General features: G+C 42.5%; 2 protein-coding genes across 3 annotated transcripts in view; one reads left to right on the top strand and one right to left on the bottom strand.

Moving 5' to 3' along the window:
• Positions 1–6,816, top strand: part of LOC112155805 (5'-AMP-activated protein kinase catalytic subunit alpha-2) — an 18,441-nt gene extending 11,625 nt beyond the window's left edge. For both annotated transcript variants that reach the window (XM_024287752.2, XM_024287753.2), the window contains one exon: positions 4,454–6,816. In XM_024287752.2, coding sequence (XP_024143520.1) covers positions 4,454–4,704 — 251 coding nt within the window. In that variant the 3' untranslated portion in view covers positions 4,705–6,816. The remainder of the gene's footprint in view (positions 1–4,453) is intronic.
• A 2,186-nt stretch (positions 6,817–9,002) lies between these two features.
• LOC112155785 (pollen-specific leucine-rich repeat extensin-like protein 1) overlaps positions 9,003–15,611 on the bottom strand; it is a 14,650-nt gene continuing 8,041 nt past the window's right edge. Inside the window, exons 7-19 of the mRNA XM_024287720.2 lie at positions 14,258–14,298; positions 14,128–14,174; positions 13,861–14,029; positions 13,067–13,226; positions 12,866–12,989; positions 12,753–12,787; positions 12,612–12,684; positions 12,492–12,526; positions 10,804–10,873; positions 10,648–10,719; positions 10,549–10,568; positions 10,425–10,455; positions 9,003–10,104 (exon numbers count right to left, since the gene is read on the bottom strand). Of these exons, the coding sequence (XP_024143488.1) occupies positions 10,005–10,104; positions 10,425–10,455; positions 10,549–10,568; positions 10,648–10,719; positions 10,804–10,873; positions 12,492–12,526; positions 12,612–12,684; positions 12,753–12,787; positions 12,866–12,989; positions 13,067–13,226; positions 13,861–14,029; positions 14,128–14,174; positions 14,258–14,298 (977 nt within the window). The 3' untranslated portion in view covers positions 9,003–10,004. The remainder of the gene's footprint in view (positions 10,105–10,424; positions 10,456–10,548; positions 10,569–10,647; positions 10,720–10,803; positions 10,874–12,491; positions 12,527–12,611; positions 12,685–12,752; positions 12,788–12,865; positions 12,990–13,066; positions 13,227–13,860; positions 14,030–14,127; positions 14,175–14,257; positions 14,299–15,611) is intronic.

Below are 15,611 nucleotides of genomic sequence, written 5' to 3'. Positions count from 1 at the left end.
CTGAATTGTTAAACGATTGGTGGTCATATGTTGACACCAAATGATTTACACGGCCTGCGTGTACGCTTCTTCCTCCTATCACTTGGGATCGTGCACTGTATGGGAGGCAAGTGATCTCTGGATTCAAACCTGCCAGCTATCTGCTTGGTACTGCTCCCACCCAAATTGCGAGAATATAATTCCTTCCAACATTTTTTATTATTTACAAACATTTTTGAAAAAGCGCCAATGAGCCGCAAGGGAGTGCTTGAAGAGCCGCATGCGGCTCCGGAGCCGCAGGTTGCCGACCCCCGGTTTAGGGGCAACCACCATCCCAGCGCACCACTCTGTTGGTTCCTCAATAGCTTCGATCACTCCCATTTTCTCCATTCTCTCCGACTCTGCTTTTACTTTGTCATATAAGGGCAGTGGAACTCGTCGAGGCAGGGACAATGCATAGGGTTTGGCACCTTCTTTGAGTTTTATCTTGTACTCCCCTTTTAAGAGTCCCAGTCCTGTGAACACTTTGGAGTACGATTTTTTTCATGTCATCCTCAAGTTCTTTAACGCTGTCTACGAGGTGAAGCAGACCTAATGCTGAGATGGCTGGAAAGCCCAGCAGAGGGGTGGACAGTCTCTGTATGACATACACTGGCTGTGTTGTTGTTCTGTCTTTGTATTTCATCACTGCGTCAAACTGACCTTTTACTTTCAGGGCTTCTCCACCAGGACCACACAGGGCTTTTTCTGCTTTGGCGAGCTGGCCGTGTAGATCTTTTGAGTAGGTGGCAGCTGGTATTACAGTCACATCCGCTCCTGTATCCAGTTTAAAATTACATTTTTGCCATTCACTTCAACAGTTTTTTTCCAATTACTGGGATGTGTTCCAGCCGAAACTGCTCCCAGAAACAGTGTGTTATCAACATCTTCAACGACTGCTCAGATTCTGCTCGATCTGCACACCGCTGCAAAATGTCCCTTTTTCTGACATTTCCTGCATATGGCGTCACGTGCTCCACATGTGCTTTTGGGGTGTGCAGGTGACTTGCCACAGCGGCCGCAGTTTTTGTATGCTTTTTGATTTTCACTCTGACTGTTTGTGTTGAACGTTTTTCGTGCCTGATATTCTTTACATGTCTTTTTCTTAAACTTTAAAGCATCCACATTTGCTTCCTTCACGTCCTTGATATTTGTTTCTCTCACAACGGGCTTTTGTTTCTTTATCTCTTCATGCTGTCTTATTTGTTGCACTGCTTTTTCCAGTGTTAATCCACTATCCATCTGCAGCTTTTCTGACAGACTTTGGTACTGTGTTCCCACCACCAGCCTATCTCTTATCATTTCATCCTGCAGTGGCCCGTACTGGCAGTTTTCTGCTAACTTGTAGACTGCAGCTATGAAGGACTCAGCTGACTCCCCTGGTTCTTGGCTTCTTTTGTTAAAACGTGCTCTCTCATAAATGACATTTTGTTTTCCAATAAAGTGTTTATCAAAGGCTTCTTTTACACTCTTGTATTTTTTCTGTTCATCGTTACTCAACCCGAGCGTGCTCAGAATATCATCTGCTTTATCGCCCATTGCGTACACTAAGGAGTTAACTTGGTACCTTTCGTCCTTGGCATCCAGTCCTGCTGCAATACAAAACCTTTCAAAACGGCGGATCCAATTGGGCCATGAGGAGTAGTCACCGAAGTTAAAATTTTCAGGTGGGTTGATCAAAAACAGGGAATCCATCTTCTTTTTCCGCTCTCCGGACTCACGTAGTTTGCGCCGTTAGCTTGATAGCCTTGGTTAGCTTCTCCCGGCTAGCGCTACAAAGCTGCGGATTTTTGCAGACGTCGTCTTCTGATCTTCCCTGAGACGGGCTTCTTCACTTCTGACACCATGTAGTATTATGTGTGCCGTGACCAAGGATTGTGGAGTCTCTCGTAGCTTTTCAACAGTAGCTTTATTCACTCATAACAGTAGCTCATGCCCTCCGGCTGCATACAAGTCCGTCCTCTTAAAGCTTCCCCCTTTCTTGCTGTTCGCCACCACATCAGTTCCTACCCAAGTGCCCTCACTACAGTTAACGTCCTCACTTCCTTGTTCTGATTCGGCTCATAAAGTCTCTCAGTTCCAACAAAAATAACAGGTAAAGTTCGTGTTTAGCGGTGTAGCTTCTAGCGGGATCCGACGTCAGACGGTTTAAAAAGTGAACAAAGAATGAAGCTCAGAAACGACAGTATGCCGGCATCTGCGTGAGTTTGTGCACTACAGCCCCCATGATGCATTGGGTTAAGTGCGCGCTGAGCGCTGGGTGGAGGGGGAGGGGCACGTTCAACAGCGCAAGAGCCAAATAGGGAGAGAGATAGAGAGATAACAACACAAAACGTAAAGAAAATGAGAGACATTAGAAAAGAAGAAGAAACTGAAACCATTTGACTTTTATTGATAGTAGGAAGGAACGGAGTCTGCAGGAAATATTCTATATGTATATATATATATCAGTGGCGGGCCGTGCATTTCACACCTAGGCCTTCAGTAGTGCTCCATCTGAATCAATCCAACCCTCATTAACTATTTTATGGCAATAAAACTTCTACTGCAGGTACAGCTGCCACACACACACCAAAAGCATAAAAAATAACCTGATAAAATTTCAATATTATGTAGGGAGATAGCAAAATTTTACTCACCAAAAATCCAGATTATTTAAACACAAAATCCATCCTTTCTATCCTCAAGAAGATTTCAATCACTCTGTCGTGCAGAATCCGTGCGTTTCGCAGATGGAAAGTGTTCCGTGGCTGTGATAAGCTGGAAAAGGCTGCATGCGGGAAATGTTCTGGTATTCCTGAAGCCTCTTGTGGTCCAGGAGGGAGACAAACATCAGTTTTTGTGATCTTGAAATCTGGTCTGTGTCTGGAAAATAATATTGTCGGTGGTGCACACGAGGATTTTGCGCTGCACGCGCCCGTGGTGCGTTCAGGGGCCTCGTAGATTCAGCTTCACTCCCGCTCAACGGAGTCATGGAACTCCTTTACCCGTGCCAGACAAAACTGTGCCACAACTTTACCCAGACATTCATTTTCCACCAAAAATCAGACGATGAGACGCTTTCCACTGGTAACATCTTCAAACCTGACACGCCGCTCCTCGGCACCTGTGTCCGTCAGCAGAACCAGAGCGAGCTGCGAGCTGTCCAATCAAAGCTCGTGAAAATCCTGACGTTTCCGTGGGCCTTCTAGCTGGCCTAGCACGTGGTCTCCTCCAGATCTGATTGGTTGAAGCAACAGTTTGGTCGACAATTATTTTATGCTACAGGGCCCGCAGAACTGATTGTGAAGGCCTCCGGGCAGATTTCTTTGACCCTAGCAACAAATGGTGCTGCAATGTGATTGGTTAATGCTTAAATAGGAAAATACACGTCTGGAAGCAGCGCAACCAGGGAGACAGCAATGAAAGGACGAAGACAGAGCATTTGGAATTATAGAATACGTATTCACGGAAATAAATAATAATTAATATCAGTCTGTGATTCAGATATTTTTAGGCCAGCAGAGAAGGCCTTGCAGGCCCTGACGGCCCGCCACTGATATATATATATGTATATATATATATATATTCTGTATATATTTATGGCTCCACAATCAACCTGTCCAGACACCTGAGAACTGAGAGAATCTTCTCTAAAACAGAGCAGATCATCACTGAGAGAAGAATCAGATGACATCCTCCAAGCTGAAACTCTTTTGTCTTTCTTAATGTCAATGTGAATAAAAGTCTTGATTTAGTGGTTTTTGCACAATTTAATTTGTATTTGGGTTGTGGTTGCAGAGTTTTGTGTTGTTCACTTCAAATGTGTTGAAGAAAAAAGCTTAAAATGCGTAGAGTTAAAAACTGAATGGTTAATAGTTAGTTCTTTTATCATTCATTCAGTACATTCTGTCTGGAAGGGATAAATTACAGCATATACATAATTTACACTTTATATGAATAAAAACATATTTACATAATGGATTTTGTGCATAATCTTATCTTGTAGTTTATAATGAATCAAACAAACCAAACAACAACCTAAAAAGCCATTTGGTAGAACAAACGAGCCGCTGTTTTAGGAAAACGAATGCAAAAGAATTGAATTTTGAGCCAGAATTCTCAACACTATTGTGGAGGGAAACAAGAAAAGAACGTTGTTTTTACTTTGTCTAGATTGTGGAGGGACTGTACATCAATACAGACTAATTTTTTTTACCTTTTTGGATGCTAGTGTGCCGCGGGATTTTTTTCATGGAAAAAGTGTACCATGGCTCAAAAAAGGTTGAAAAACACTGATCTAGAGAGATCTAGAGACTCTAGATCTTTTTGAGCATCTGGTTTCTGTTTAAGGTTTGGATTGTGTTGATCATTATTTATGCTGTGCTGATTTTTGGGGAGCTCTAGTAAGCATGCGAGTGGCTAACAAACTGTTCTTCTATGTTGTAACCTGTAGATGACATCATTGAAGCAGTGGGCTTTAAATCCGGCACGTCCACTCCTCAGAGGTCCGGCTCCACCGCGGGCCTCCACAGACCCAGGCTGAGCATTGACTTTGCAAGCCCAGCCAACGATGTGCCTCAGCTTAGCTCCTCCCTCCCGGGATCACTGTCTGGTATTTCCCCTCTTCTCGCCCCACGTCAAGGATCACACACCATGGACTTCTTTGAAATGTGTGCCAGTCTGATCACTACGCTTGCACGCTGAGGTGTTTTGACATTTTCTGTCACCAGAAGATCTGGAGGCAGAGAATCTGCAGATCTGGAAAGTGGAGTTTAGATCTAAATGTAGTATTTGTACATGATTCAGCAAGGAAACTCAAGAGATGAAGGGAAAAAGTCATTTGTGTGTGTTTATGCTGTTGATTGGTCTGTGATAACAGTGCCTGAGATGGACTGATCATGATGTCGCTGAAGCAGAAAGGTGCGAACATACAGGTCAGTGTGGTGTCAGAAACAACAATGGTTGAGTGTCCCTGCACACCTTTTGTAACACTTTGAAGTTCAACCCCTGCAGCACACTGCAGTGCACCACTTCATTGTAGGATTGTAAAGACGGTTGTGTTTTTTAACAGAGATTTTTATGTTTTGATGAAGACGCAACACACAACATAATTTATTCATCACAAATATATTGCAATTATTTAGCTATCAGATATATATTTATTTTAGAAAAAAGACAAAGTTTTTCCTTTAAACATTTCATAACAACAAGCCAGTTAGATTTCTACATAGAATGTAGATAGAAGAAATTATTAAAAACGATGCATTTAACGGCCGAGCTGAAGTTAGTCAGGGTTTGTGAAGGTGTTTCTCCTTTGTTTTGTCAGTAGCTGAAGTTCACGTGTGATTGTTCACACAGACCTCAGCACTTACTAACATGCCGCATGTGGTTTGTTAGTAAGTGCTGCTCCAGCAGAAACTCATCAGAGGTACGGTCAGTGCAGTGAAGCCTCAGTTACAACTGCCCTTGTGAGGGAGTATGGGCTGTCTGTGGCTGGAAAACAGGTCAGTCTATACGGGGCACGCAGGTGGCGTGCAGGAAATATCAAGGTGGTAGACCCGTCTGTGAGGCTGAAGAGCAAAAATGTTCACGTACATTTTTTTTTCAAGGAAACACTCATGCAACACTTGAGAGTTCAGTGAGAGTGAAGTAGGTGAGACGCAGACGTGTCGTACAGCTTTTTCACCCCCAGGACAAAATTACATTACATATGCAGGCCATAGTTGGTGTGGGCGGTCTACAGGCCCTTATGGATCACCATAGTGCAGCGCAAGGGCACCATAATACAACATCACTCGTATGCCATAAGTGAGTGCAACTTACACTATCCCTACAAGTACTTCACAATACACTAACAGTATTTCACAAAAGTGAGTACACCGCTAGCATTCCTGAAGATATTTACTTGTATTTTTCATGGGACAACACTACAGAAATGAATTTCTGACACAATGAAGAGTGGCCATTGTCCATCTTGTATAACAGTGTCAATTAATTTTTCCTACAAAATTACTCCTTCTACAGACATTAAGAGATAAACCCTTGACAACCAAAGTGAGTACACCCTTAAGGGAAAATGTATACATTGAGAACAATGAGTCATTTTTCTCCTCCAAGACCATGTGACTTATTAGTGTTGCAATGTCTCAGGTGTCAATAGATTGCAGGTGTGTTCAATTTGGTATTAAAGCTCTTTCAGTCTCTCAACCTGGTCACTGTAGGTTCAACATGACATCTCATGGAAAACAACTCTCAGAAGTCTGAAAAACCACAAAGACGTTCTCAGATGTAAGAAGATTGCCAACAGCCTGAAACTCTGGTGCAGCACAGCGCTCAAGACCATACCGATGTATGAGTGCTTTGGGCTTTGCTGCAGAGGTTGGAGAGATGAAGGTGAGCCTGTCAGTGCTCAGACCAAACACTGCACAACGCATCAAACTGGTCTCCAATCTGTCATCTCAGAAGAACGCCTTTTCTGAGGAGGACACACGAGAAACTCAGAAACAGTTTGATGAAGACGAGCAGACTAAGGATTACTGGAACCATGTCCTGTGGTCTCATGAGACCAACATAAACCTATTTGGTTAAAATGGTGTCAAATGTGTGTGGCATCAGCCAGGTCAGGAGTTTAAAGACAAGGGTGCCGATCCCACAGTCAAGCATGGCGTTGGTAGAGTCATGGTCTGGGCTGCATGAGTGCTGTCTGCATTGGGGAGCGACAGATCATTGAGGCAAACATGAATGCTAACATGTACATACTGAAGCAGAGCACGCATCTTCCTCTAAAAACTGGACTGCAGGGCAGAATTTCAGCATGATAATGACCCCAAACACACATCCAAGATGAACATTGCCTTGCTAAAGAGACTGAGGGGAAAGGTGATCCACTGGCCAAGCTTGTCTCCAGATCTAAACCTGATTGAACATCTTTGGGGTGTCCTAAAACAGAAGGGGGATCAGCATAAGGTCTCAAATGTACGCCAGCTCTGTGATGTCATCATGAAGGAGTGGAACGGGACTCCTGTGGAAACTAGTTAAGCTCTGGTGAACTCCATACCATACATAAAAATAAATTAACACTGCTATACATGATGGGCACTGGCTGGTTTTCATTGTGTCAAAAATTCATTTCTGCAGTGTTGTCCCATGAAAATATATTTGTAAAATTCTGCTGAGTTCTGCTGGGGTGTTCTCACTTTTGTCAGATCCTGAATCCCAGCCACAACAATGGCACGTTCAATTTTTTTATGACATCCCTGAAGGTGAACGCATGAGCCTTAAGGGAGCTGGATGACAAACTTGCGCCCCCCTCAGGATGTGCCCACTCTTCTCTACAACCCTCCATGAGCCCAGACAACCCAGAACCTGCAGCACCTGTTCAGGGTAAAGCCTAGGAAAACTTGTTTCTGTAGAAACAAAGTGTCACCTGAAGCCGTTTGTTTTGAAATATAGTTCACAAACACGCTGAACTCTACAGCCTTTCATGAAGTCTCCAAATATTGCATTTTTTTCTTTCTCTAAGAGAAAAAAGGGAATTCACTATCTTATAACATTATCTAATATGAAGCTATAACAGAGGGAAAGCATGGCCGTTTGGTGAAATAGTGTGTGTCTAATGCAGAAGAAGATAAGCCACAAACCCTTTCTCCAGCTGCCTTAAAGAGTGCAACTCGGTTATTTGTGCAAGTGTGAATGTGTAAGCTGATGCTGTGTGTTTTACTGGATTTCTTCCACTGATATTTGTAGAGCTAAAGTTGAAGTGTGCATGCATGGAGCTTGGAGAGAAACTGAGAGAGTCAGCCATGAATCAGTGTTGTCAGAGGACTTCCTCAGCTCTTTGCTTCAATTCACTCTGCACTTTTGAAACCTGTCTGGAGGTCAGATTTGCTCTTTACTGCATCACACTCCATGAATGGAGCCAATCTTGTCTGGATGTGGTGTCTCTCCTCGTACTGATGTCCTTCCATTGTTACACTCATTCTGTCAATCTGAATGTTAGATGGAAGCTGACGTTTCATAAATCTTCGACTTCTCCTGTGAGAGGCTTCAGTCTCCCAGAGGGGGGGTACAGAAGGCTGAGGCCGTCCAGCTATGACTTCCCTGAACACTGAAGTCTAACAAATGAATGGCTGGTAATCTCAGAGGCAGAGGATGCACTGAAAGGCTTCTTGGTTTAATCCTCGTGCTCTCTTATGGAGGACCCCAGATGACCCCACCTTATATTAATGTGTGATCCTCCCATGACAAATGTGGACTGGACTTCATGTCTGCTACAGACACCAGTGAAGAGAAAAAAATCCTTGATAAAAAAACAGTTCAGTGCACTGTCTTGTTGGGTTTAGATGACCCATTTATAATGTAAACATGTCTAGGATAACACAAGGGTTAATGTGGCTGGTTGTGTGTTATTGCCTGAATGGCAGGTTTTGTCCTTGTGACAATGTACACAAATAAAAGTGTCACTTTAATGACATCCAATGTTTCTCTTAATGAAAGAGCCGGTGTGAAGTCTCTCAGTTTGAGTCAGGGGGGCCTCAAACTCTCACATCGAGTTTCTTAACTGGTGCTGTGCTGCAGCATCTCTTCCATGCAATGTTTTTATCCCTTTCTTCTTGGAGGATTTTTTCTAAGCAAGTGAAAGGTAATAATCCTGAGTCCGCGTTGCAGTGCAGGGCCTGTTGTTTTCAATAATTGGTCAACTAAACGTTCTGACAGGGTTGGTTGTAGTCCAGCTGTTCTCTGCATGCTGCTGAACTGAAGCTGAGTGAGGGCGTTTTGACACACCGTTAGGCCTCAGCTGAAACTGCAAGCTTCCTGCTTTTTTGTCTGTGACTCTGCTGCCTTTCTGCTCATGCACACATGCAACATCCGTGCACAGCGACCTGTGTGTGTATGCAGCACCCATCCTTGTGCCAATGTAGAAGCAAACATGCTCCAGTGAAAACCTCTTATGACTCGTGTTTACTGTACAGCACTCTGCCATTGTAAGTGTATGCAAGCGCAGGAGGCATGCTCGCTCTGGGAACTGGACCACAGGAAACACGTTCTTTGTTGTACCAAAGTGAATGTGGGACTGCACCGCAGTTCTTCTGACTCTTGTGACCGTCCACGCCTCCGTTTGTGCCGGTGAGCGCAGATGTGAGCCTCTGCTGACTGAACTCTGGATTATTTTGGGCTGCATGATCCTGCTGTTATGATTCGCACTTTAATGAATATTTATTGACAATAAAAACAAAGCTAAAAAACAACAGTTTTGCTCCTCAGACTTTTGTCAACATGAACACACAGGAGTGAAGGCGAGTGCACCCCGGATGTCCTCCTCGGTTTACAGAAAGGTCAGGCTTGTGATGGAGAGACCTGGCACAGCAAACCAGTCAGAGACAGAAAATGTTTCCTGAAAGAGGAGCACAGGGAAGCTGAGGCCTTCTGCAGGTCTGAGACCAAACCATAAAGATGTGCAAAATAATACTGTGTAGCTTATGTCCATGCAGGCAGAGATGATGAAATTAACCTAAACCATTAAAAAGGAGGGTATATTTAAATAGCAGGGCACAGAATGCTTCTTTAGCTCTATGCAATCCACCAGGGCCTTCAGAAGAAACACAGGATGACAAAGGAAAAACAGAATGAATGTGAACACAGAAACAAAGCTGAGTTCAAACAAACTCGGTCCTTTTTCAGGATAGGTCTTCAGGACCAGCAGAATCTCTGAGCAGGACAGTGTATAGAACAAAATGTTTTTTTCTGTTGATGTTTAGTTTTTTGAGCAGATCCGTTCTGCTCAAATGTGCTCCTCCAGTTTACATTGCTGTCTAAACAGAAGCCTGAATGTTCACCCGGTCGCTGCAAGACCAACTTTCCCCGTTGTACATCATGGTGGTTTTTCCTTATCCAAAGTTCCAAGTCAGAGAGTCCTTTTCACATGTGCAGAGAGATTCCCAGCATCCTTATTCCACATGGATGACTGGCTTCAGCAAACAGGCGAGCCCAGGTGCTTCCTGCTTTTAATGATGGTTTCCTGGAAGGTCGGCGTAAAGGTCAGGAGGAGGTAAAATGATGGCAGTGCCATCAAACTCTGCCTCCTGGACTGTACTCTGCTCAGGCCTGGAAACAAATAAAAGAATGAAAATGACTCCGCCTTTCCTCTGATACCAGCGTGGTAATGCACTGACGACAGCACTGATCAAGCCCACAGCTCATTAAGGAGAAAATGACTCATTGTCCTACGAGAACATGAGCCAGTTTAACTTCCTGATGGGTCAGGGTTGGAATTCCACTCTGCCTTACGTTTTCATTAGCGCATAGAATGCATTCATTCTTGTTATGATCAGCAAACAGCCCCAAACCAAAAAGAGAAAAGAAACCTGTTGGGCTGCAGGTTGGGCAACATGTTTGGCATTTTTCTGCAGTTATTCTGCACTTACACAAGAACATCTTCTGTTGTTTGCAAAGGTCCTGCAAGTGGAACCAGAGTGGACATTATTAGAGGTTCTTTTAGGTTTAGTGTCATTGGAGGCTAATGTTGGGATTATCTAGGGGCCAACTTACTTGTCTGTGGCTCAGTGGTGCTGAAAAACAAGCAAAAGAAATATTGGAAATCTTTGTGTGCAAGTGTGTCCAGCAGGATCGAACAAGCAAAAAACAAACCTGGCAGGTGTCTGCACTGGTTTAGGTGAATGGAAAAATGTGGCCAACTTCTGAAGTGCTTCATTTCTTCCACTATTTCAAAGAAAAAAACAGAAATGGCTTTAATTGCTGTTTATTCAAATTCTTAATTTGCAGGAATAGCAGAAGTGAACTCACTGTGTCTGAGAGTTTTCAGCGCTCATGTCACTCTGGCTGTGCTGGTGGATTATGGGAATGTCACTTTGTCCTGTGGAAAAGAAATATATATATTCTAACTAAAAGCCTCTAAAAAAAACACAGACTGGAGCTTCCGGTGCAGGTGATCGGTTCACAAAACCTGAAGAGCAAGATCTCATTCAGGACCTGAACCCACACAAATGTCAGAACAACAGAGGTAGGTTGGTTTATAATGTTCTCAGGTTTTTATGTTAACAAAATCTAAAAATCATCTTCAAATCTAATCAAACAACTTAAAAAGTTTAAACCACTGAATCCACCAACATCACCCAGAATTCATTTGGCTCATATTAAAGCTTATGTGAGTTAGTTGTACTTTGGCCAAAATCCAGCAAAATGCTTCACATTCCCAGAGGAATGTCAGTAAACAGTCAAACAGACAGAAATCTGGGTTCATGGAATAACAATTCAACTGTTTCAATTCCATCCACTGGTAAAGAAAATGCGTCTTTTTCTTTAGTTTTGACATATAACACATTTTTGCAAAACCATTAAAAATGTAGGTACATACAAGTATATTAGTAGTTTTTATTAACCCTTTAACACTTGACGCTTACACACAAAATCTTTGACATACTGTAACTTTTCAACCGCGCTAGCGCTGCTTTTCTCCTTCTCAATGTACTGGAATACTCGTGTTAACGGTTAAAAAGTTACAGTAAATCAAAGAATATAAACACTGGAAGTTAATCTACTTTTTTAGGTTTCTTCTTTTCATTAAATTGCCTATTTACTGTATAAACATTGCAAGTCAAATCAAAAAGGTGAAGCCAGGTATGTGGCTCCTCACTCCTTTACTCAGACATGATCAGGGAAATTGCTCTTGATTGATTAAAATGCTTTAGGAACATCATCAAATTTTGAAAAAGACGTGTGAGGAAGCGTCCGGGATAAGCCCCGCCTTCATGCTTTAGTGACTGGCTAGGCTCCAGCAATACTGCAGCTTTGGAAGACGAATAACTAGAAAAAACATGTAATTTAACAACAATTTAAAAAGTTGATTCTTTTACATGTCGGGTACCTCACAATACGATGCGATACACACCTCACCACGTCAATGATATTGCAATACGGTGATAATTAGCATCAAAGTATCGTCTCTAATAACTCACATTACATAGAAGAACACATATTTCTAAGAAAATACTTCCACATTCATTTTTTAGCTTGAACAGAATCATAATACACAACTTGTGTCTTATTTTGTGCAACAAAAAATAGAAACTTGAGTACGAATCAGTAATACTATGTCTTTAACGAGCATTGACTCCAAATGAATTGGAATTCTCTGTAAGATTCAGTGTTAACAATAGTAAACATGAACAGCAGTGATAATAGTGCAAAATTGTTGTAAACAACAGAATAAAAATTCAATCATTCAAGTAGTTGCCAGGAACATTGGTGCAACGTGCGCCCCCGTCTACCTCCAAAGGAACGTCTCAACAAAGGATGATGAATACAACGTTTTACAGCCTCTTCAAACGAAAATAAAAGATCAATACTTGGTGAGAACCCATCCAGAACTTTTTTGCCTTTTTGTGTTGCCATAACAAATGAATTTATCCTATGTGATAGGAATGAAATTAAACTCATATGTCACAATATTAATACCAATTATTCATTCTTACCTGCATCTGGCATAGAGATACTTCTGGTGTGACTCCTGCAGAGGCAGAATAATAAAAAACAAAAGAGTTACAGAGAATGTCCAATTACTGATCTATCAATTGGCAATGAAATCTGTTTACACTGGGGTGAGTGGATCTGCATTTTCCAGGGGTTCTTCATCATCACATGTCCACTCCTCACTGTCATCTGAAACTGCAACCATCCACCAAATCACACAGCTGCTCAACCACCGAATAATCAAATCAATAACCAATACTTACAGCTTTCTGCAGACTGCTGAAAGTGATTTGTGGCTCTAAAAAACAGAGAAAGATAAAGTCATCCTTTTAACTGCACTAATGGAAAAGCTCTTGACCCTGCTGGAATTACGTACATGCCCCCCGCGCTAACTCGATCTATCTCCATGACGTTGCTGCTGCTCTTTCGTGGTGTTTTCTTTCCCAGCTCCAGCATCTCCTTAATGTCCAGCTCCACATGCCCCACAGCAACATACCCGTCTGAAGCACAAAAACACAAGCTCTCTTCAGGAAGCAGCTCTTCCTCCTGCTGCCCTTCATGCGGGTTGCAGACTCACAGTTGCTGCTGCTGTCCCTGGCCAGCCACTTCCCTTTGGGGCACTTGGTGGTCCGGATGATGCTGACGACGTCTCCGCTCTTGACAGGCAGGTCGGTCTTACGTCCTTTGGTTGTTTCTATGACTCTGGCCTGATACATGGCCTCCTCCTGTCCTGTGATCTGAAACACAACATGCCCTGTTGACAACATGGAGAAACTCCATCCTTTATGGAAGCAGTTCAGATTCTGAATACTGTCTAACAGAGATCGGCTGCATCAATGTTGAAGATGACTTTCATTTCGGTGAGGTTATGTTGAGGAAAAACATTTCAGTTGTAGAGATCAGCAGGGTCATGCTGATGGGCAATTTTTGAGCTGTAAACATTTTGAACTCAGCCCACCCTCCATAGACTATGTACTGGTAAGGTTAGAATTTGAGTCGGATTGGGTCCAAGTCCGCAGGTCCACAGGTCCACAGTCATGGTTAACCCTTAAGCACTAAATCTTTAGCCACTTCTCCCCTTTAGAATCTGCTGGTATTACGTTGATCGTGTTTACACATTCATTCACAAATGAATGTGAAACAACTAGAAAACCAGGAGGTGGTAGTTTTCTATAATCCTGAAGGTAAAACCGGCATTGGTGGTCTTAAAGTTAATTTTTAAAATGCAGATTTTCTGATCTGAGTAATACGACATAAATGTTTGTGGGAAGTTGTAAATATTTTTGTTTCAGCATGTTATGCAGCTACGCTCTCAGAAAGGAATGAATCCAGACAGGTCTCACCCTCCCCCTCCCCCCCTCCAGCACTCACCTTGAATTTTTTCTTCATCTCGTGCTCTCTCTTTTCCCTCTCCTTCTGCTCCTTCTTCTCCCTCTCTTGTTTCTCTTTCAGCTCCTTCTTTTCCTTTTCTAGCCGCTGCTTTTCTTTCTTCTTCAGCTCCTTCTCATCCGGTCCGTCTGTGACCGTTTTCTTTTCGTTCCTGAGGAAAAGAGAACGAAGAGCAAATTTGCCAAAGTGTCCAAACAGCAGAGAGGACAGCAATTGTCGAGGCTCTGGGGTCACAAAAGCAGGCCTCACCTCCCGAACCGGCCCGTCCTGGTTCGCTCTGGAACCTGTGGCTGCACCTGAACCAAGAGGGGGTTGATTCAGGGGTTGATTAGGTTTAAACTAAACAGAGGTGAGGGTAAAAGTATGTAAAACATCTTACAGGGCTGCTTGCTGGTTCCTGTGAAGCCTCAACATATGGATCTGTGGTTACAAAGAGGAGAAAACTGATTAAAGCAAACACAATTTTCAGAGTAAAGCTCTCCTGTTAACTAACTCAACTCTGGGGCGGAGCTCGGGGGGTGGGGGGGCAGCTGCTCCCTTCTAGCAATCCCCTCCCCTTCATTTTTGAGTCAATATTTAGCATCATTGTTGATAAAACTTAAGAAATCCTCAATGCTAGCTTCTTTAAGCATTAATAAAAGCATCTCAGCTAAAAGAAACGTTTTAGTATTAAAGGGTAACCAAACAGGGAGGTTACAGGCTGATTCCGCCCACAGCTGAAATGTGAAAATCCAGTCAGAGGGGTGGGGCTAGAGAACAGGACTGTTATCCTTACTGGAGCTGCAGATCATGGCGGGGGACTTAAATGGTTTGACCAGGTAGGGGGCGGCATGCGGAAGATGTTTTATTATATTTTCAAAAATTGAACAAATTTATTTTAATTTGTCAAAAAATAGCAATGACCAACAGACAACACTTATAGTGGTCAACAGATAAGAAAGTTGATAACAGCAATGAAAATGTAACAATGTTTGAAATGCGTATTTTCTAGCCTTTTGTTGTAATGGCCTCCTGCTCTGTCCTACTTAATTGTCTTCGTCATACCCCGCCACATCAAATGTTCCAGCTCCGCTGGCAGTTAAGTACTAGTGTGAAAATGAAACGTTTAACATTAGAGTGACAAATGTAAAAGCTTCAATGTAGATCACATGAGTCAACTGTCAAAGCCAAGGATCCAGATCATTTAGTTTTATTGTATTAATAGCCCAATGTTATCTTGCGTTTATTTCTAACTTGTATAATTTTGACCAAGTATATTTTTATGGAGAGTAAAATATTGAAAGTTATTTAAGGTTTAAGTTGATTTATTCTGAAATAATATTCCTGCCTGTTTTTATTCATAGTAATGTTAAAAAGTTACTGTTTTAAAGTTTTAAAAATGAAGTTTTAGAGTGTTTATCCTGTTCGGCCTGAGATCTTGCCTTGTGAAGCAAGCAAAGTCTACTTTCTGTTGAATCCAGATAAAAACCCCTGAGTCAGAATGAGATCCTGTCCCTTCAGCTCATGTTTGTCCTTGTCTGTGTTTGGATGACACTTTTACCTGGTGGACGATGCGGTGAACTGTCAGCTGTCAGCTTACTTAAAGGGTTAGTAATGGGCTGGGACAAAGCTAAAACGCGTATCCAGATATATTCCATATGTTCTAATGTAACAAAAATAACAAATAATTACCGTTGACAAACGCAGGTTTTTGTAAAATTTGACAAAATCAACGACAAATCACACTCGCATTT

This window comes from Oryzias melastigma, linkage group LG18 (assembly GCF_002922805.2).
Source record: "Oryzias melastigma strain HK-1 linkage group LG18, ASM292280v2, whole genome shotgun sequence".
Classification (NCBI taxonomy): Eukaryota; Metazoa; Chordata; class Actinopteri; order Beloniformes; family Adrianichthyidae; genus Oryzias; species Oryzias melastigma.
This window is presented reverse-complemented; position numbering and strand designations above follow the sequence as displayed.